The following is a 23,148-nucleotide window of genomic DNA, read 5'->3' on the forward strand; positions in this document are numbered from 1 at the left end:
AAAACCTCAGCAGAGATACATGATACAAGAGATGTACTTGGGGTCATGGGCAGGGCCTTCTCTGGATAGGAGGCGGAATTCACAGGAGCTCCCCAACTTGTGCACACACTCAAGCAATGTAGTGACGGGGTTCTTCCCAGAAAGGAAGGATGTTGCTGAAGGGGTGGTAGTCTGGGACTCTGCAGTCTGGAGAAAATGAGAGACAAAAAAACAAAAACAAAAACAAACACAAACTGAGAAAACACTGGCTATTCCATCACAGCAGAGGGAATGGGATGGGAGAATTTCTTTTGGTCAACTGCAAGTTTGGGGCTGGCTTTCTAAAGGAAGAGGGTTGTGGGGATTTTCTAGGCCTTGCAGGAAACAGTAGTTATTTAAATGTTCTTCGTCTCATTTCTTATCTGCCAAGAGAGGAGACTGGATTCAATAATTTTAACATCTCTTTCAACCCTGAAATTCTGCAATTCCAGTTAGGTTGGGAGGGGGCACTAGAAGGGGAGCTGGGTATGAGAAGAGGAAAGGTGGGCTGGTGAGGCAGGGTAGGGGGGAGAGTGGGAAGCTGACTCTGAGACAGTGGGTTGGGGAGGCTGAGATTGTTTCAAGAGGGTCAGATGACGTTCTGATACTTCACAGACTTGGAGAGTGAACTGATGTCCTCCCAGAGGGCAGGACACCTACCTTCTCTGATTCTTTCTCCGAGGAACAGTAGTATGATTCTTCTGATCTTCCACTGTCTTTGGCTTTAGCTTCCTCAAGCAGAATTGTCATGGCTTTCATAGCTGCATCCTGCTTGGCCACTTTCTTGCTGCCAGCTTCAGCTGGGGGAAACTCTCGGCCACTGATGACAACTTGGAATTTAAATCTTGATGGAAAGTGATTAGATGTGTGAACACTAGTCTAGGCCATCCCTTCTGCCCTCTCCAAAGAGATCTTCACCCTGGAATTTCCTGCTACACTACGGGGCTTGTTGACTTGTGAAGGAGATGGAGTATAGGCCAAGGGACTCCTGTCCCTTTGGAGGCTCAGCCTGTTCCTACTTTTTTGGAAACAAAGCAGCCAGTGACTCTCTCTCCAAGCTCATTAGAGCAAACATAGCCACAGGTGATAGGAAACTAGCTCAAGGGAAACCCACTATCTTTTAGCAATGAATTAAGATCAAGTCTGTACAAAAAATGATGAGCTAATCACCACTACAGTCTTGTTAGCAACCAAAGAGACTTTACCCTAAAGCAAGGGTGGTAGACTTGGCCACCTCAAGGGCAGCTCCTAAGGAAAGCGAAGGCTTCTTACAGCGCAGTCTCACACTCCCCAGACACCTACAGGGATCAGATACCTGCCCCTTTTGGGGGCCTATTTTCGTCCCCAACCGACCCTCAGAGATACACCACTCTCATGGTTTCTTTTGAGTCATCCTACAGCTCTATTTGTCTGATGCCTGAGATGAAAGGAATTTCCCCTTGTTATGCAGAGAACCAAAAAGCATTTGTTCTAGGCCCCTGGACTTAGCTTAGACCGCCTCTGTTCAAGCTTTTATATTTGTTCAGCTCTTTGCTCAATCTGGGATTTCATTTAGAAAAGTAGGTCAAATTTCTTATTTCCCGGGTCTTCTGAAATATTTGAGCATGGCATCAATGTTTCTTATAGCTGGAGTCCAAAGAAAGGTTAACCACAAAACCCACTGCTGTTCCCCAACTCTGGGAAGGGGGATGGTGGGAGAAGAAAGAGAATGACGGCCATCCAGTCTCTACCCACACCAGTCCTGGCCCTGTCAGCTTCTGGACAGACGCACCCCCTCTTCTTAACAGCTCTCCTGCAATGCCATCTCAGTGTCATGAAGACAGTCAGGATAAGAAGGGTCACCACTGGGAATCCTTACCCTCAGACACCAGCCTACGGTTAATGTAAAGGTTAGTGGGATTCTCTGCTGGCCTCACTGGCGTGCGGTCACTCAGCTTCAGTGGTTTCAGCTCTCTGCTAGGTCCTGCAGCAGCTCCTGGGCCCACCTGTCTTCCTCAATCTGTCCGCTGGCTTGGAAGAGCCTATGGTGCAGGGCTGGGCCAGCTGTCTGAGTGAGGTAATTTCTGATTTCACAGCTTAGGAGCAGCAGCAAGTGCTAGCCCACCCATCTGTGCAGAGGCGGTACGTAAAATTAGAACCACCACCTTCAACAGGCAGGCAGCCGTGCACTCTACAGCATCCTTTCCCTACGGGAGCTGAGCAGGAGGGGGTGGGGAGGTGCGGTTTGGACCCGCTGCTACTTAGCAGTACAACCCACCCTTACTCTCTGTGTGCAGCCTGCCGCTACCCACCTGTTCCTGCACCCCCTGGGGGACTCAGCTCGGGGGGAGGGAGGATGGCACATGGAAGGGGGCGGGAAGGGCGTCAAGTCTTCATTACCTCTGGCCTTAGGAGGCAGGCATAACACTGATGCATGGCAGCTAATCAACTCCAAAGAAGCTTCATTTGAGCCAAGGCTGCCAACCTCCCCCTTACTCAGCCAAGATTTTGGCTGGGCCGAGGTCTACATTCCCTGCTCAAGATGTGGAGGAAGGGCCAGACAAGGGTGTTTCAGCCCACAGGCAGAAAAAAAGAGGGAAAAGACGGGGCCACCAACCGGCACTGCTCACGAGTCAGCAGAGACTCCATCAGGAGCAAGAGTGCCTGACCCCAACCTTAGGCACAAATCCTGGGTGGTCTCTTACCGAGGTTCATGGGGTGGTCCACTCTGCTCTATCAGGTTGAACTCACAGGTCTGACTAGCGAACTGAGCATACTCTAACAGGCCACTGATGGGGTTCTTCAGCTGGCACTCTGTCAGTTTCTTGTAGGGTGAACACCGTGGTAAGCCATGACTGTAGAAGGAGGGCATCTCCATGATGGCTCGAAACTCACCTGGTGCCGCGTGGATACTATTCAAGTCATCTGGGATGTCATCTGTGGCCCACTGGCCATTTTCAAAGTCAACATACCCTGTTTTGGAGGGGCCATTGTCATGAACAGGTGGTTTCAGTTTTATTGGTTCTGGTGTGACCTCTTGCCTAGTTTCTAACTTTACAACAGGTTCTTGCCCATTCTCCACTTCTTCTGTGGTGACCATGCTGTCTGAGGCATCTGACGCAGGTAAGTTGCAGGTGGGGAGCTCTGAGATTTTTCTGGTCTGCTGGATAGCAGCTTGAGTGGTTTCCGGAACGCTGTACGTGTTTCTCTTGATCTGTATCCTCTCCCGCTTCTTATCAGTCAAATGCCATATGGGAGGGGTCGTCCCTTGCCTGTAGACGTCCCCCTGCCTTTCCAAGTCAATCAGCACAGCAGTCACATCTCGGGCCTTGGTGAAGCCAATGTTTTTAGCCAAATTCAGGGCAGAGGAGTTGAACACATTAAACAGGTAATCGCAGATCTTTTCCTTGATCTCAGCCATGTCGAGAGGCTCAGGAAGATCTTCCAAGCCAGATGTGAGGCTTCTGTCTTCAGTTTCCAAACTGAAGTCTGAGCTTGGAGCTCCCTGGCTAGGACTGTCTGCTCTCGCTACTTGGCTGGGCTGGTTCCAAGCCTGAACTGGAACTGAAAGTCTCCACAAAGGGGGCGTTCCTGCCTCCCGATGCAGCTTACCCTTCTTTTCCAGAGAGTATAAAACTCGATTGATTTCCTTCTTTTGGGCTTGGAGCTTCCTGGCCAGATCATGCGCTGTGGTGGCCTTCCCTTCCCCAAGCTCCTCCAAGAGCTCTAAGATCCTTTGTTCCTGATCCTGGCTGATAGTCAGTTCCTGGAAATGTGAGGAGAGCCTATCAACACCTCTCCATGGCCGAACCCGGCCACGTGGGGAAGGATGCTGGAACCCTCTTGGGAGCACCTGACTTCTGAGAGGCACGCCCCTGGGGACACCCCGGATCTGAAGGTACCCGCCTCTGGCAGGTGGTCCTGGAAACCTTGGCCCGAATCCAGGGAGGAACAGTGGCAGTGATGGTGCCTGCTTTCCAATTAGGGGTGCTTCTGGGAGTTGCCCCTTGAGAAACTCTATTTGCTGGAACCGGAAACTATTAGGATAAGATCCCAGCCCTGGCTGCTGGTGTCTGAGCTTGCTGTGCTCATAGCCTTGAACGGGATGGGTTTGGTATCTGTTGAGGGAACAACACCCCTGCAGAACAAGAAGATGGAAAAGAAAGTGAATTGGGACTGCAGCGGCGACCCTGTCCCTCCCCTCTGCCTGGGGTGGGTGTGAGGGCTACACCTGATTCCTAATAAGCTGAGAAGGCAAGTGAGACATGGGCTTGTGACCTAGCTAGGGTGGCCCGCCCACCTCATAAGTACTACCTGTGGACCCGACAGAGGGAAGAGATGGAAGAGCAGGAAGCAAGACGTGTAGAGTCACAGTGCTCGCCGTTCTGGTAAACGGGTGGCGGTCTGGGAGAAGATGGAGTAGCTTGTGGCCTTCAGAACCGGGTTCTGAAGACACGCTGTGGAAGCGGCTATTGGGAAGTAGCTAAGGGGGTGTAGGAGGCTAGGGCCAAGGTATCCAGGAAGAGACGGTGCCAACTCCGCACAGCCAGGGGAGCCTGGTGGTTTGGGTAGAAGTGCCCAGTGTCCCTTCCAAGCCTGGGCACCACACTGAAGGACGAGAACCATGTGCCTTTTTTCTAAGGACAAAAGGGACCCTGAGGGTGTCAGTAAATACCTTGCTGCCCGGCCCGGGGCGTGCATATCTAGGAACAATGATTCCTTATGCTCACATTCCCCTTGTCTGAAGGCTACAGGGACCTGCAGGCAGCTGCGTCCCTTTCTTCAATAACTTCAGCCTTCTACTCCCCAACCCCTGCCCCCGTCACAATGAGGGGATTTTAGCACTCTTGCTGGTCAAGCTCACAGCATGCTCGCTGCACATCTCCTTAGTGTGGCTCCAATGATGGCCACCTCCACCTTTCAGCCACATAAGTGGCTTGTGCTGCTCCTCATTCAATCTCACTGTTACTTGAGCCGGGCTACTATCAAACCTCAAACCCTGAAAATTTTCCAGGGTCAGTGAACTTTTTCTGTAAAGGGCCGGAGGGGCATTCAACGTTAGCACAAAAGCAGCCACAGGCAAAATGTAAAACTTCCTTTACAAGACCAAGGGGAAGGCTGCACTTGGCCTGCAGGCCTGCAGGCCCGCAGTTTGCAGACTCCTGCTCTTCTCAGCCAACAACTTCCCTGTGTTTCTACCTCCACCCCTGTAGCTGCGGGTCAGCCACTCCTGGTTTGTCTCCATTCTGACCTCACACACCTCCTCATTCAGCCTGGATCTCATGGTCAGTTCCCTTCACCACCCAAGGCCCGCTGTCCCCTTTTTCTGTTCCAAAGCTTCCAAATGGTTCTGGAGGAGGATACCGCCTCACCGCGCTAATAGGGCCATATAAATTCCTCCTCATGAACTTCTGTTAGGTTTTCACAGCTGTTTGGTGGTCAGTTCCGTAAAACAAACATGCGCTGACTCAATGTGGATTGAGCTGTCTTCTTTAAAAATTCTCCTCCAATGGCTTGGCTACCACCTGTGCTGAAGCTTAAGACCTGAATTTTCAAATGCCTAGATGATCTGTCTGTCCCCTTAGATATCCTGCCATTACCTCAAACACCACACATTCTGAAACAAATTAATCTTTTTCCTCAATCCAGCCCCTTCTCCTGCTGTTCTTATTACTGTTAATGGCAGCACTCTCCTCTGAGTTATTAAGGCTGGAAACCTGAGTCATCTTTTCTGCCTGCCTGCCTTCCTCCCTCCCTCCCTCATCTCCCACACCTCATCAGGTAGTTGCCAAGTCCTATCTTGTCTACCACCTCTATCTTTTCTCTTAAACGTGTCTTTTTCCAGTTCTAGACCCTCATTACCTCTCACATGGGCTACCGCAAGTGCCTCTCAGCTTTCCATCCCTCTACATTCCACTGCAATGTGCCTGCTTTCCCCCTTACTGCCACCTATGATAACTCATTACAGATCTCTCTAAATGCCACCTTCTTCAGGAGACTTCCGTCCCCACCCCCGCCGCCCCCATGAGAGTTTTCTCTCCTTGAACTCCCATCCAGCAGCTGTTACATCACTTACTTTACCTTTTATCATAGCTACTGATTTTTTTTAATGGCACATATAGATTGTAGTGTGTCTGAAAGGTGATTAAAAATATTAGGTGGGGGCTTCCCTGGTGGCGCAGTGGTTGAGGGTACGCCTGCCAATGCAGGGGACACGGGTTCGTGCCCTGGTCCGGGAGGATCCCACATGCCGCGGAGCGGCTGGGCCCGTGAGCCATGGCCGCTGAGCCTGCGCATCCGGAGCCTGTGCTCCGCAATGGGAGAGGCCACAACAGTGAGAGGCCCGCGTATCGCAAAAAAAAAAAAAAAAAAAAAAAAAAAATTAGGTGCCCTAGAAATTATACTCAGCTCTCCACTCTCAATATTCCCCATGTAGTATTGATGGGGGGCTGCAGTCAACTCGACAGTAAGCCCCTGGGGGACAAGGACTACACTTCAGCTATCTTTGCATCCCTAGCACCTAAGGCAGCACCTTGAACAAAGCTGATCCTGAGCCAATGTCTGCACAGACATCGCTAGACACGAATTCCATCTCTTCTCTTCTCCTCTTGCTGCACACAACCCCCCTACCCCCGCCTGGGGCTGAGGTATATGTGCGTACCGACAGTGGGTGCCTGGCTCACAGGACTCAAAAGGATACATGAATTTGTGAACAATAGTTATTTTAGGGAAAAATTAGAGGGAGATTATTAATTTTTTCTTTATACCCCCTAAAATCTCCTAAAAGCGAAACCAAGCCAAACCACCACTTGAGAACAGCCATTTGGAGGAGAGCCACTGAATGGCAGGTAAGAGCAAAGAAAGTGAGAAACCAGCCTCCATGGTGATCATTCCTAAATCCCTCAACATCTCCACTCACCCAACTTCATGCCTATGTACTATACAAACTATGTAACAAGCCACTTAACATTCACTGCTCTGCAAAATTTCACTTTAATCTATTCTCATATATTTAGGATTAAGAGACAAGCCCCCCACCTCTTCCACATGGGATCCAAAGGGTAATATATTGGTTTGCATAAAGAAATGCTTTTCCTGTAAGTCAGGTGTCCCTAATCCTTTTAAAGAAAGGAAAAATATATATACACATGCACACACATATGTATGCACGTGTACATATACTTTATGTATAAAATCGAGGTATATTTACATATAGTAAAATGTACTCTGTTTAGTGTATAATTCTATGAGTTTTGACCATATAGACTCAAAGCACACACAGCCTTATAACTACCACTCAGATCAAGATGTAGAACATTTGCATTTCCCAAAAACGTTTTCTCATGCACTTTGCAATCAATTCCTTTCCCCACACACAGCCCCTGTCAACCACTGATCTGTCTTCTCTCTAGCTTTGCTTTTTCCAGAATGTTATCTAAATGGACTCATACAGTATGCAGTCTTTTGAGTCCAGCTTCTTTTGCTTAGCATCATGAATCTGAAATTTGTCCATGTTGCTGCATATAGCAGTAGTTCCTGCCCTTTTTTGCTGAGCAGTTTTCCATTATATTGATATACGAGTTTTTGGAGATAATGAATAAAGCCACTATAAACTTTCTCCTACAGGTTAAGAAGGAGCAGAGACGATAAAAGTAAAGCATGTTGTCCAAGTGGGGCTAAAGGAGGCGTGGGCAGCCATGGGGTCCTAGCAGAAAAGCAGAGGGGGACTCTCTTGACCTGGGCTCAGGCCTTGTTCCTCAGAAGGGGGGAGGGGAGTGCATTTTCCCCACAAACCCTCTTCCACGCCTTCCTTGCTCGACACAATTAATTAGCAAGATACAAATTCCTAAATTCCTAGAACATAAATTTTGCTTGGCAAGAAAACACACACACACACACTCTCTCTCTCTCTCTCTCTCTCTCTCTCACACACACACAACGCGCATATGTCATGCATGAAAACAGGAGCGTAGGGAGGTATAAGATGAGCCAGGGCGAGCACATTGCAGGTGGCCCCCTCTGGGCTCTGACCCCAGCGGCTTACCTGCCTCGGGTCCATGGCACGCCCGAGGCATGTCCCGGTGTCTGCCCGCCGTGACCCTCCCGAGGGGGACCCTTCCCAAAAAGGGTCGTCGGCCTCCAAGACACAAGAGGCCCCTCTGGAACCGGGACAAGCCCAGGAAGGCAGGGAGCAGAGCTTGTGAAATGGCTCCGGTTCAATTTCACTTTCGTTTCTTCAGAAGGACCTCCCTCTTTGGAAAGTTTGGCCGAGGGGCGGGGCTTGGGCAAAGCTCGCATGAGCCGTCTGGTTTCATGCGGGTAACAAGTTTAATCCCTTCCTTGCATGAGAACTGGGCAAGATATTCTTTTTTAGGAAAACAGCCATAAATACTGAGCTCTTTATTCCCTTCATGGCCTTCTCAGGAATACATGGGATAAAGCAAACAGAGAACAAAGCCACCCTGCGAAGCCTAGCACTGGAGAAACAGCCTGAGGTTCTGTCCTCTTACTCCCAGGTCCACACTAACGTGACCTCGTGTCTCTAATGTGGCAGTGCGGGGGGAGGGGGGGGAGGGGTGGCGAACTCTTCAGATGACTAACGTCTTCACTGTGGACTTTACTCATACTCTAGCATATTAACTGACTCGACCACTTAACAGCCAGTATATAGTAGCAAGATAATGATACCAGCAACTGAACAGTAAAGGATCTACATCAGAAAACCATCCCACCTTTCAGCACCCACCATCCAGGCAAGGGTCAAATCCTTTACAGGCCGATCTCTCTCTCTCTTTTTTTTTTTGGACGTGCCAGTGTGCCCTGCAGTGCAAGTGCGGAGTCTTAACCGCTGGACCGCCAGGGAAGACCCACCTTATCTCCTTAATCTTCACAACACCTCTGCCAGGTAGGCATTATTCCCAAATTACAGATGTGGAAATGGAGGCTCCACTGGGACCATGCTGCTGCTAAATCCAGGTCTGACTGCGGAAAGTCACTCTACACTTGCTCAGGTTACACCATGGCTTTCCAAAAGATACCTTTTGTTATCAATGGACTTCATGATCAGGCTTATATATCTGCTCTGTTTGTCCAAGATGTCTAGGAAAAGATTCTGTAGATCAATTCTACTGCTCAACAGCTCCCCTCCCCCCTCATTTGTGAGAAATTTCTTTTTCTGTATTTAATTTCAATTTTATCCCCACTGTGTAAATGAAAAATATTGCCTGCCATATCAGTAAACAAAGGATGTTGCAGCCACCAAGCCATCATATTACAGCCGCCACTACGGTGAGCCCTGAGGGAAACTCAGGATGAGAAAACACAGGATATATCTGGTTTTCTTTAATTAACAGTAATCTGTTGATGTTCCGACTACCTGGTCTTTGTTGCAAAAACTCCTATATATCCTGGCTCCCTCCCGTGCCTCTTTGGAGCAGTCTCTCAGAGTTATCTGAGATGCTGTGTCCTGGGCTTAAGTCCTCAGTTTTGTCCACCAAATAAAACATGACTCTCAACTTTTAGGTTGTGCATTTTTTTCAGTCGACAACTGCTTATGAGATTTACAAGGCAGTCCCTTCACAGCACTGTCTCCAGCTGATGCCCTTTCTCACTGTCCTCTCACTCCATTCACCCTAAGTGTTAGCCCCCCTCCCCAACTTCTCATTTCTAGTGTGGCATGTACTTTCCCTCTCCAAGCCTTTGCGCATTCTATTCCTTTGCCTTGAATGTACTTCCTCCACTGCTTCTGGTGAAAGTCTTTCAAGATCTGCTTCAAATATTACCTCCTAGGGAAGCTTTGCCCACTCTGGGTGGGGGAGTGTGCAATTCCTGGTTCCTTATTTTGTGCTTCTCTCTTATTCAACACTTACCTCTACTAGAGCACTTTCACCATCCTCCAAAAATGCCTCATTCATTCATTTAACAGACTTTACTAAGCACCTAATGTGTGCCAGATACTGTGTAAAGCACTGAGGACATGACACAAATAAAAGTCCTGTCCCTTCAGCTAACAGTCAGCCTAGTGGAGGAGACTGATGCGTCAACGATTATCACAATGTTATGAACTACTTGTTTATGTACCTGCCTTTAGAGCTGTAAAGTCTACTCCTTCGGTCAGGGAACATCCCCACATCCCCTGCATAGTGACCTTCAGAGTTATAGTTAGTTGACTGAATAACTGACTGCTTGGTAGAAAAAACAACGGGCAAAACACTGACACGGGAATGTCACAAGAAGAAATTAAAAATAACAGCACACGTAAGAAACAGTGCTCAATCTCATCATGTTAGGGAAATGCACAGCAAAGTCTCCGTGAGTTAGTGTCCATCCGTCAAACAGGCACATTAACCATCTGATCAGAGCATGTGGGAGCAGGGGGGAAAGCAGAGCAGCTCCTAGTCACCACAGGAAACCTGGAAAAGGTGTGAATGTACACACCCTGCAATTCAGCAATTCCACTCCTAGACCAGGATACACATACAGGAAGTTGGCAGTTGCATTATTCATAATAGCTCCCAACCTGAAACAACCCAAATGTTCATCAAAAGGAAAATGGGGGCTTCCCTGGCGGCACAGTGGTTGGGAGTCCACCTGCCGGTGCAGGGGACGCGGGTTTGTGCCCTGGTCCGGGAGGATCCCATGTGCCGCGGAGCAGCTGGGCCCATGAGCCATGGCCGCTGAGCCTGCGCCCTGCAACGGGAGAGGCCACAACAGTGAGAGGCCCGCGTACCACAAAGAAAAAAAAAAAAAGGAAAATGGATTAATGGTGGCATTTGCCTATGATAGAATATTATACACCAGCAAAAATGAAAGAACTATAACCACATGCAACAAAGTGGCTAATTATCTAAACATGACACTGAGTGAAAGAAGCCATATACATACTACATTGTTCCGCTTACATAAAGTCCCAAACCAGGCAAAACAACTATAGTTGTACTATATACTATATACTATAGTATACTATAGTATACACTGCATAAAAGACAGGATGGTGGTTATCTCTAGGGAGGGAGGAGGGGTTTTGCCTGGGAAGGAATGTTCTGGGTGCTGGTGATGTTCTAGTTCTTGACTTGGGTGGTGGCCACATATATGGCTCTCCAATAATTCATTAAGTTATACACTGACGCTTTATGTACCTTTCTGTATGTATGTGCTGTACTTCACAATTTTAAAAGGTTGAAAACAACAGCAACTCTCCCTGTACCAATTCCAGCTTACCTCCCCATGTTCTACTTTTCATTTAAGTATAATGAAATGAGTTACATCTTACCTCTGCTTTCTTGCCTTCAAGCTAAACAATCCCAAAGCCTTTAACCCTTCTACGAGAATGATCCAGGGACTTCCCTGGTGGTCCAGTGGTTGAGAATCTGCCTTCCCATGCAGGGGATCTGGGGTCAATCCCTGGTCTGGGAACTAAGATCCCACATGCTGCGGGGCAACTAAGCCCGCGCGCCACAACTACTGAGCCTACGCGCTCTAGAGCCCGCGCGCCACAACTAGAGAGAAGCCCGTGTGCCACAATGAAACATCCCGCATGCCGCAACTAAGACCAGACACAGCCAGATAGATAGACAGATAGATAGATAAATAAATAAATAAATAAACATAAATTAGAAAAAAAAAGAAGATCCAGAGAAGCAGTAATCACAGCTACTGTGCACAGGAAGCTGCACCGCTGCTGCCTCCATGGCTTTGAATTGAACCTAGGATGCAGTGGTGAAGCAGGGAGGGGAAATATGTTTCCTAAACAGAGGTTCGGTTCATGCCTTGAAAGAACAACTGCTCTTGTCATTTAATCTCAGCAGCTCGAGTAACTGCAGACAGAGTTATTCATAAACATTTCATCTCCTCCCCATCAGGGATTGTTTCAGCTCCCACAGGGTTGTGAGGTGGTGACATCAGTCTTTGTGCTGTTCTATTGTAGGGGCTTGAGGAGTTGGATGAAGCTCTTTTAAAAATTAATCAAAAGTAACAGGTTGATTGCAAAAAGTTTCAGAAAATACAGATGAGCAAACACTGTCAAAGTTACCCCTAAGTCTCCATTGTTAATTCACTGGTGTCCACCCTTGCTGTTTTCCCCGTGCATAAAGCTTCCGTGGACACACAGGCACAGCTCTCCTAACACTGGGGATCACCTCCCCAGGAGCCTGTGTCTGCTGCTCAGCTGTGAAGTAACCCCAAATGCAAGATCTCCTGTGAACATACTACCTAGGGCTACTTGCTAACAATCACCTAAGTGATTAAGAGTTACCATCTAAAATTAGGTATTACAGAAAAAGCCCCCCATTCAGTGTTCTCAGAAATCTGGCTGCCACATAACACTGCCAAGCTCTGGCTCCATGTGTGCCTTCAGGGGCCTGGACTTCACCAATTATGGGGAAGGAAGCATTATCATTTGGGCTACTGGGTTGGTTTTAGTTTCCAGCCCCTGCTATTCTTGCTTTTAAACTATAAATATAACTGTTAGTCTTCTTTGTAATGATTAATTTGTCTTGCGGATATTCTGCTTAACCTTACTGTGTACAGGGGTGCATATTTACAACAACAGTCTTTTTAGTCTGTAATTTCCTATAACCAGACTTTACTGCACATATGGGCTACATCCAATTGGATCATCTATCTCCCTACTGTAAAGCAGATGTCTGCAAACTCCTTCAATATTTGCTCATACAGCAGATACTGCAACAGAAATGTACTGACTGTGAATGTGTGCTACTGAACTTGCAACACATTATCAAAAAAGTAATGAATTACTGAGGTATTTTTAAGTACTAGGGCACTATTTTAGAATAGGATCTGTACAAAAATAAACTCATGTTCTTATCTTAACTCCTAGGAAATACATAACAAGCAATTCGTAGAGTTGCTAGGCATAAATTTATTGCCTTCCTTTTTTTGTTGTTGTTTCTCTTTCAATATATCATTGGGCTTTTTATTCCACTAAACAGCTACTGCCACATGAACATAATTTTCACAATTTACAGGGTCTTCCTATAATAACCCGACTTGCTTTGATAACCTATAAGGCAGAATAGCGAAGTTGCCCAACTGGCTGAGCAGTGCTCCACAGCTGTCTTTATGCTGATTTATATTCTATTGAGGTTAATGACTAGATTGGCTTTTGAAGTTACAAGAAAGCAAGAGATGCCTCAGGTACCCCCAGAAGAAACAGGTCTCCAGAAGTGGGTAAGTGCCTCTACCCAAAGTTATCCAGTAAATGAAAGAAGAAAATAGTATTTATCAACCATTAATAGGCATTGTGATAAGTATTACCATATTTAAAAAATATATTAGTAATAATGTCAAAACAATACTACTAATAATGGTTAACATGCCTGTGCTGAATTTTTTTTTTTTTTTTTGCGGTACACGGGCCTCTCACTGTTGTGGCCTCTCCCGTTGCGGAACACAGGCTCCAGTCGCGCAGGCTCAGCGGCCATGGCTCACAGGCCCAGCCGCTCTGGGGCATGTGGGATCTTCCCAGACCGGGGCACGAACCCGTGTCCCCTGCATCGGCAGGCAGACTCTCAAACACTGCGCCACCAGGGAAGCCCCCTGTGCTGAATATTTTACATGCAAGTTTGAACAGGGAATGTAGTTTAGTCTCATAACCACCCCCACAAGATGACTCTACATAGCTTGTGGTCTCATGCAATAAGTCCTGACACCCTGAAACCACCTCTTCCATGCTAGGTTGGTCTGGCATGCAGCACCTGACTGACGTCTAAGTTTGGCTCTGGCCAGCAAAGAGGTTCAGCTACTGGGCCACACTTGGGTTCTGCTGAGCCAGAGTCCAAAGGGGGGAACTCCCTCTCACTCTTGCCTTCTCTTCCTTCTCACCCCTAGGACCTAGCCTATGAGTGGCTGCGCTCAGTCCCAGCTTCCTGCAAGGGCCATGTCCCCATCTCCATGGCTTGTAGGAAGCAGAGGGGACAAGTGCAGTCCTGTTCTAGGCAGGCCCGAGGGCACCCTCTGCCCCCAAGTTCTGCAGTGTTTCCTGGGGAAGTGGGCTGATTCAGCAACAGCCAATCGCAGAAAGCTGACTTGCCAAGTGGCCAATTCCCTGAATAACCGATTTACTAAACTATCAATATGCAGGCTTCACCTTTTTCTTTAAGCTCTCTAGTCTCAACTGACCAATTTTTATTCTTCCTTCACAACAGTATTAGAGGAAATGTACTCTGCCCGTCTCCCTGAAGCTGAAGAGCTGAAGATTGAGGAGGAGACCAGGGGACAGTGGGAGGGGGCAATGTTGAGGGGCTTTTGTGGAACTGAATTTCAGCGTATTGATTTTCTGAGAATTGACCTAGAGCTATTTCCAGGTGACCACAATCTTCTTCCCAAAGGGAATGAATAAGGCTTTGCTATTCCTAACATATGACTTTAAAAGCATTTCCTTCAGCATCGACAAGTTCAGAAAAATTTCCATCTACGCACACAGAGGAGAAGGTGCGTGAAGACGGTGAAGACATAGCAGAGAGAGATTTGAAGATACTGGCCTTGAAGGCTGGAGTGATAAGGCCACAAGTCAAGCAATGCAGGCAGCCACCAGACGCTGGCAGGGGCAAGGACCGATTCTCCCGTAGAGGCTCTGGAGGGAGCGCAGCCCTGCAACACCTCGACTTCCTCCCAGTGAACTGACTTCAGATTTCTAGCCTCCAGAACTGTGAGAGAATAAATTTCTATGGTTTTAAGCCACCGAATCTGTGGTAATTTGTTATTGCAGCTGTAGGAAACTAATACACCATCCTCGAAAGGCTGTGCACATCAGGGAGCTCCGGGTACAGGACTAGCACAGACCTTGCTGTGCAGCCAGGGATTTCTGCATTTGGGGCTATCAAGGAAAAAGGCAGCAACAGACCAGCAGACCAGCTGGCACAGACGATGTGCACAGCCACAATTTCCACTTTTTTGTTAAACCAAACAGTATAGCCTTCTCATTACTGTCCAGCAGAACTAGAGCTTTTTGTTTTATTTGAAGAAAAGGATATTTCTGTAATGTAACAAAGACTACCTATCATAAACTGACAGCCAATATCATATTTAAAATGGAATAGTTAGGCATTCCCACTAAAATAAGAAATAAAATAAGGAGGGCCATCATTACCACTGTTTTCTTATCTCCTCAATTCTGAGATGTACTCCAAACTTTTCCGATATTGGGATGTGAATTACATGCATTTACATTATATATCGGTATATTTTGACTAGTAGCCCCTAAAAGCTATTATTAAATTGATAGCATGTTCTTACGCTCAATGGTCTTAGAATCAGAGATATGGTATTTAACATTATTTTGAAGATCCTAGCATATTCTATAACACAAAACAGAAATAAGAGATAAACTATTAAAAAAGGAAAGAAAAACATTATTTGCAGATGATAATATCATAACCCTTCTTGATCCAAGAAGATTAAATGAAAACTCTTGGACCACCATCAGTTAAGTAATATGGCTGGATGTAAGAGAAATATACAAAACACAACCCTTCCTTATATGAAAAATACTATATTCTTAACAGCAAATAAAACATTAAAAAAGAAAAGGGAAACATCTGGGAATAATCCTAAGAAATGTGAAGAGCCTACATGTGGAAAAGTACAAAACTCTGTTGAGGAATACCTGTCTTAAATAGAAGGATACACCAGCTCCAAATGTGATGGCGGAATAGTTTATGAATGCCAATTAGTGCCAAATTAAATAACAGTTTATTGCAAATTCTAATGAAGTTAGGGGCAGTAAGGAGTGGATACCTGACAAAATGATTAAAGTTCAAGTGCAAGAACAAACAGGCAAGAATAGCCAAAATATATATATATATATATATTTTTTTTTTTTTTTTTTTTTTTTTTTGCGGTACGCGGGCCTCTCACCGCTGTGGCCTCTCCCGCCACGGAGCACAGGCTCTGGACATGCAGGCTCAGCGGCCATGGCTCACGGGCCCAGCTGCTACGTGGCATGTGGGATCCCCCCGGACCGGGGCACGAACCCGTGTCCCCCGCATCGGCAGGCGGACTCCCAACCACTGCGCCACCAGGGAAGCCCTAGCCAAAATATTTTTAAAAAGAGGATAGCCATACTGATTAAATCAAAGCAGTATTGGTATACTACAGGAATGGAGCTACAGCCTAATAGAGCAGAACCACTTTTCCCCCAATAGACCCAAGTGTGTGTACAGATCCAATGCATGATAGGAGCCAAAAGCAGCAGTGAGGGGAAGAAGGATTAGTCTATAGATGGAACTTGGCTAATTGATAGGCTTTTTGGAAAGAAAGATCTATTCAGAGTCTTGCCTTATATTAATACACCAAAATAAATTACAAATGGATTAAAGGATTATTTGTGAAGTATTTTAAATAAAAACACTAAAAACCAAACTCTTTGTGTATGACTTGACCTGTTTCACAGCAATGGAAGACATCACAAAGGAGAAGACTGACATCTGTTCACTGCAGATAAATTTTTGTAATTCAAAATAGTGACGTGATGTTTGAAAATGTTCACAGAAAAAAGTTTTTAAAAAGAGACATTAATAAAAAAATTAAAATGGACAGGGAATCACAGTTACAACACATCATACACAGGACAGAGTTACTATGCATGTGTATATATAAAGCCCACATACCTAGATAAGACAGCATGTACATATGGAGTGCTCATATGGGCCAGCACTGTAGTTTATCTTTTATTTTTTATTTATTTATTTTTCTGGTTGCGCCGGGTCTTAGTTGCGGCTCACGGGCTCCTTAGTTGAGGCATGCGAACTCTTAGTTGTGGCATGCATGTGGGATCTAGTTCCCTGACCAGGGATCAAACCAAGGTCCTCTGCATTGGGAGCATGGAGTCTTAGCCACTGGACTACCAGGGAAGTCCCTGTACTTTATCTTTTAATTTTCACAACCACCTTATGAGAGACGTACACTGTTACTGTCCACATGTTACAGCATGAAAGGCTGAGGTAGACCAAAGTTGTTCGAGATAACACAGCCAGTAACAGGCTGAGCCAGGATTCAGACTCAGGCATTTTGGCTCCAGAGCGGGTGCTCTTGGCCATTACACTGCCCCCACTAACTCTGCAGTAGATAAAAAGCCAATTCCCAAAAAAGGAAGTGCAAATGCCTGTCAGATGCTTGGGGAAATATTCAGTTACACTTGTAATACGTTTTACATTTTCATTCATAAAATTAGCAATTAAAAAAAAATGACCCAGTGCCAGGTGGGGAGATTCCATGGCTACCTTCACAATCTAATCTTGGACTCTAGGAATCCCCTCTGGCCCCCTCCAAAATGTTCTCAAAGATGGTTAGGTCACCATCACCTCCCTTCTTTAACCCTTTATTGGCTACATGTTACTCTTGGGATAAAGGCCCAAGTCCATAACAAGGTCAGCTGTGCACTCCCACTCTCCAGCCAAGCCTATCCTCCCATACTTCACAAAAGGCACCTTCCATCCTGCCTGCCCAATAGCCACAGAGCACTCTTGCAGCCTCAAAAAAGCCAAGTTGTAGACTGTTTTCTCCTCCAGTCCTCTCCCTAAGCCAGACGGCATATAGAGTTTATAGTATCCGTAACCCTAGGAAGCTTCCTTCATAATCCTTATCAGTAGCTGTAGTTACACAATTGCATGATCTTTGTCTGTCTGTCCTGAGCAGTACTAGCCTTGTACCCCCCATGACCCAGCACAGTGCTTTGGCTATAAAAGATATTCAACATATCTGTCAAAGGAATACACATTAATGATTGAATGAAATAAAGAGGAGGGAGAAAAGTAAAAAAATAAGGAAAGGAGGAGAAATAGGCATTCTACCCTATGATGGTAAGACTAAGATGATTTTTTTTTACAAAGCAATTGGACAATGTGTGTCAGAAGTCTTAACTATGCTAATAACCTCATTTAATAATCAACAATCATTATTAATATGTAATCATATTGTTACATAATTATTAATAAGTGTAATTAATGGTCCAATCATAAAAATCTACCTTGAGGAAGAAAATTTGAGATCTAGTACAGAAATTTAAGCTCCCTACAGAATTGTTTACAATAGCAAAAAACTGAAAGTAGACTTAATGTCCAAAACTAGAGACACAATCAAGTAGATTCTGGTACAGTAGTAAATTATACAATAAATAAAAGTGACATTTACAAAGAGTTAATGCCATGGAAGATGTTTAGTTCATAATAAGTGGAAAGACATAAAATTTAAATAGAGAACAATTTCGGCTTTGAAAAACAATATGCCCAAGTGGCAGACAGTGCTGAGTGCCTACCCTAGAACTCTGCCTTCCGTTCTGAGAGAACTCTGATTCTGTCCACATTCATCTGAGAAGGCCAGGCTCCCTCCCCAGACCCAGAGAGAGGACTGTGATTAGTCTAATCTAACTTGGTTTTGGCAATTCCATTCCTCTTGCCAGTGATACATGTGATACAACTCTGGCCAACAAAACACAAAGGAAGTCTGTCAGGGGCTTTCTGTCACAAAGGTTTCTTGCTATGAATAAATGATGCCCTGAGGATGGCAGAGTAGAGGGCTGGGACAACTCTGAGTTGCTCAATCAATCTACCCTGGAACTGCCCTATCTGTGGGCTAACCAACACAATACTGCACAAAAGACACCAAAATGTTAATGATGATATCTGAGAAGTAGGGTTACCAGGGATATTCATTTTAATAGTTTCTTCAATTTTCAAGTTTTCTATAATAAAGCATCTATCACACTCAAAATAAAGGGGAAAAGTTAATAAGAAAAAGATTCATGTATTGCATGTATTGCATGAACCTTGCCCTTAAGAAGCTCAGTCTGATAATGGAAATAGCCATGTAAATAAATGATTAAGATATGCTGTGATAAAACCACAATGAGATACCACTTCATAGCTATTAGAATGGCTAAAATAAAACTAAAAAAAACCCCTCATAATATCTAATGGTGAGGATATGGAGCAAGTAGAACTCTCATACACTGTTGGTGGGAATGTAAAATGGTACAACCACTTTGGAAAACTGTTTGGCAATTTCTTCTAAGGCTAAATATGTAAACACCCTATGTATGACTCAGCCGCTATACTTCTGGGTACTTACCCAAGGAAAATGAAAAGAGATGGCTACAAAAAGACTTATACAAGAATGTTTATGGAACCAGGGGTAGGGAGAAGGGGAAAGGGGGAGCTGTTTAATGGGTGCAGAGTTTCAGATTTGCAAAATGAAAAAGTTCTGGAGATCTGAACTTTTCACCATGTGAATATACATAATACTACTGAACTGTACACTTAAAAATGGTTAATTTGGTAAATTTTATGTGTTTTTCACCACAATTAAAAAAAAAGAAGAAAAATAAAGAATGTTCCTAGCGCTTTATTCCTGATAGCCGCAAACTGGAAACAACCCCAAAGCACACCAACTGCTGAATGAATAAATGACTGATGTATATACATACAGTGGATACTGACACATGCAACATGGCTGAACCTCACTAAAAGAAGCCACACATAAAGTTCATATACATAGTTCTATTTATATGATATTTTAGAACAGGCAAAACTGATCTATGGTGATAGACATCAGAAGAGTGGTGGCCTTTGGGGACAGCAGTGACTAGAAAGGTGCACGAGGGAACTTTCTGGGGTGATGGAAATCCTTTATTTTCTTGATTTGGATGGTGATTAAATGGGTATATGTATTTGTCAAAATTTACTGAATGGTATTCAATGAATACCATAGCATATTCATTAAATATTTTTACTGTACATAATTACATCTCAAAAAGAGACTTAGGGAAATGGTGAGACAGGTGAACTGGAAGAGGCTAAATTCATCATCTTGGCTATACACCTAGACGTTGCTAACAGAATAAGAGTGCATCTTTAGGGCCTCCCTGGTGGAGCAGTGGTTGAGAGTCCGCCTGCCGATGCAGGGGATACGGGTTCGTGCCCCGGTCTGGGAGGATCCCATATGCCGCGGAGCGGCTGGGCCCGTGAGCCATGGCCGCTGGGCCTGCGCGTCCGGAGCCTGTGCTCCGCAACGGGAGAGGCCACAACAGTGAGAGGCCCGCATACCGAGAAAAAAAAAAAAAAAAAAAAAAAAAAGAGTGCATCTTTAAACCAGATCAACAGCAACAGATAAACATCTCATGTAGCAATTTATGGAAACGCTTAAGAACATTAAAATGATGAGAATTATACATACATTCGAACTCAGTTTTGTGGAGCAAGCTTTGATATTCTGCTAAATTTAAAAAAGGAAAAATAAATGATACATACGCACTAATGTAAGTATCTTTAAAACAAAACATAGGTCTTCCCTGGTGGCACAGTGGTTAAGAATCTGCCTGCCAATGCAGGGGACACGGATTCAAGCCCTGGTCCGGGAAGATCCCACATGCCACGGAGCAACTAAGCCCGTGCACTACAACTACTGAGACTGCACTCTAGAGCTCACGAGCCACAACTACTGAGCCCGCGTGCCACAACTACTGAAGCCTGCGTGCCTAGAGACCGTGCTCCGCAACAAGAGAAGCCACCATAATGAGAAGCCCGCACACCGCAGTGAAGAGTAGCCCCCCTTGCCACAACTAGAGAAAGCCCGCGCACAGCAACGAAGACCCAACGCAGCCAAAAATAAATAAATTATTAAATTTACAAAAAACAAAACAAAACATAGACCTTTATCTAATTAAAACTGCTTTTATTTAAAACATTGTACAATATTTTCATCAAATATCTTGTTTAAATCTGAAATAAAACTGAATATTAGCTTTTCAAAGTCATGTGTCAAAAAGCAAATCTTTAGAACACAAAATGAAGAAAAAATATTTTTAAGCTTACAAGCAAAGGAAGAAATCAAAAAGGACAAAATTTGTCTGCAGAAGAATGAAAAACAGGTTTTGTATGTTTAATGATAAAGCCAAAATTAGATGGCAAACAACCAATTGGAAGAATATTTACAGCAAATAAGAGTTTTTTGTTTGTTTTTTACAATGAGCATATACTCATATTTTTTAGAGTATTTGTATAATTTATTTAAAAAATCGCTTAGACACAATAAGCGAATAGACAAAATCGGGAATTAACAATTTTTTTTAAATGGAAATAAAAATGGTTAATATGCATATGCAAAAAAAAAGTTCAAACTTAATCATAACAAAAAATGCAAATTAAAGTGAGACACCATTTTTCAACTAGCTAAGATTTTCCTCTTTCAGTTAAAATACCCAGTCCTGGAGAAGGCAGGGCGAGACAGAGGCACAGCGAATGGTCAGGCATTGCAGTATAAACTCATATTCACTTTTTAGGAAGCAAATGAGGACTAAGCACTACAAGAAGGTATTTCAGCTGGGTAGAAGCGGGGGCCCAGATGTTTGGGGGTGAGTGTGGGGTTTAACAATAGCCCTTTCACCTCAAGCCTCTAATTGTATGAGAACTATTTTTTGTGTGTTAAAACAAGAAACAAAAGGGTATCCTCCCTCTGCTATTTTTGTTGGGGGGGTGGGTGTGGCATGGGTAGGTTAAAATAAGATAAGATAAGGCACAACAGTACCCAGGAAGATGAATGTGGATTTCGGCCCTCCCTGGGAGAGGGCGGAAGACCAACACCCAAGCAGCCCCTGTCCTGAAGGACAGACTGCACTCTGGGCTGCAAGTCCCCCATCCGGCTATGCCACTCACCCCGAGGCAGGGTGCTCTCCCTGGGGAGTAGTGGTGGGTGCAGCAGAAGCACATTGAAGACAGCTATGGAAAAGGAAAGGTGCAGATCAGCATGTAGAACATGGCTGCATCTGGGTGAAAATCAAACAATGACAAGATGGAGTGTATTTTATTTAATAGCTTTGACTATAAAAGCCTAAGAAAAGGTAAGGGAGGAGACACACACCAAGCTATTAGTAGTAGCTCTACCTCTGGAGGGTGAGATGAGCTGGATGGAGAGGGGTCTCATCTCTTTTATAATTTTCTAGTCTGAATTTTTTTTAGCCTCTTTTGAGTGTTTTTGTATTTAAAAAGAAAAAAAAAGTTTTAAAGTTCACTCAAACTCCAGTCAAAGAATAAGTTGTTAAGGGACTTAAAACCATGCCTGGCACATTGTAAGCGCTCAAGGGAATGTTTTAAAGATAAATACTCCGGGACTTCCCTTGTGCGCAATGGTTAAGAATCCGCCTGCCAATGCAGGGGACACGGGTTCAAGCCCTGGTCCGGGAAGATTCCCACATGCCGCGGAGCAACTAAGTCCACCAGCCACAACTACTGAAGCCCGCGCGCTCTAGGACCCGCATGCTGCAACTACTGAAGCCCGTGCTCCTAGAGGCCATGCTCCTCAAAGGGAGAGGCCACCGCAGTGAGAAGCCCGCGCACCACAACTAGAGAAAGCCCACGTGCAGCAATGAGGACCCAGCACAGCCAAAAATAAATAAAATTAGAAAAAAAAAAGATAAATACTCTAAGGAAAAAAAAGACTCAAACTACAAAAAAAAGAAAAAAGCCTTAATATACAACCTATCACAGTTCAGAAGAGTTTGAGGGGGGTGAAATATCTCACAGGGTGGAATTTCCAGGTGGCTGCTCCTTGGGGCCTAACCCTTCACCTCTGTAGGTTCAGATGCACATGGGGAGAGAGGTTCTGCCTTTCTGGGACGTCACCCACAGTACTTGCATTTACAGACATTTACAGTGAGAACTGTATCTATCATGCAGATTGAATCCTCATCAACACCATGGCAGCATTTTCTCCCTGTGGGCAGATTTTCATTCATTCATTTAATAAACATTTATTAAGCACATACTATGAGCCAGGCACGTCCTAGGCCCTAGAGATACAGCAGTAAATAAAATAAAAATTCCTTTCCTCATCATTTTCATGAAGCTGATGTTTTAGTGAGAAGACAGGCAACGAACAAATATACAGTGTCAACTGGTTGTAAGTGCTAAGAAGAAAAATAATGCAGCTAAGAAGGAGGTAAGGAATACAAAGCAAAGAGCACCTCTGTCTTCAAGGGGCTCTCAGTCTAGTGGAGAACTGACTAGAAAGTAGACAGTTATCAAACAGAAATCAAATCCACAGTAGGGTTGTGCTCAGGGGATGTGACTTCCTCGTTGATGGAGGTCAAGGAAGGCTTCTAAGAAGAGAAGCATGATCTGAATCCAAAAGGAAGTCAGT

The 23,148-nt window shown here is 45.0% G+C and overlaps 1 protein-coding gene across 1 annotated transcript in view; it reads right to left on the reverse strand.

Moving 5' to 3' along the window:
* The window catches only part of ADAR (adenosine deaminase RNA specific), a gene marked incomplete at its 5' end in the record, with an annotated part of 40,562 nt that overhangs the window by 13,900 nt on the left and 3,514 nt on the right, over positions 1–23,148 (reverse strand). Inside the window, 3 exon segments of the mRNA XM_082612194.1 lie at positions 12–186; positions 679–862; positions 2,703–4,135. Of these exon segments, the coding sequence (XP_082468320.1) occupies positions 12–186; positions 679–862; positions 2,703–4,135 (1,792 nt within the window).

Source organism: Mesoplodon mirus, assembly GCF_964341445.2.
Source record: "Mesoplodon mirus genome assembly, chromosome: 3".
In the NCBI taxonomy this organism is placed as follows: Eukaryota; Metazoa; Chordata; class Mammalia; order Artiodactyla; family Ziphiidae; genus Mesoplodon; species Mesoplodon mirus.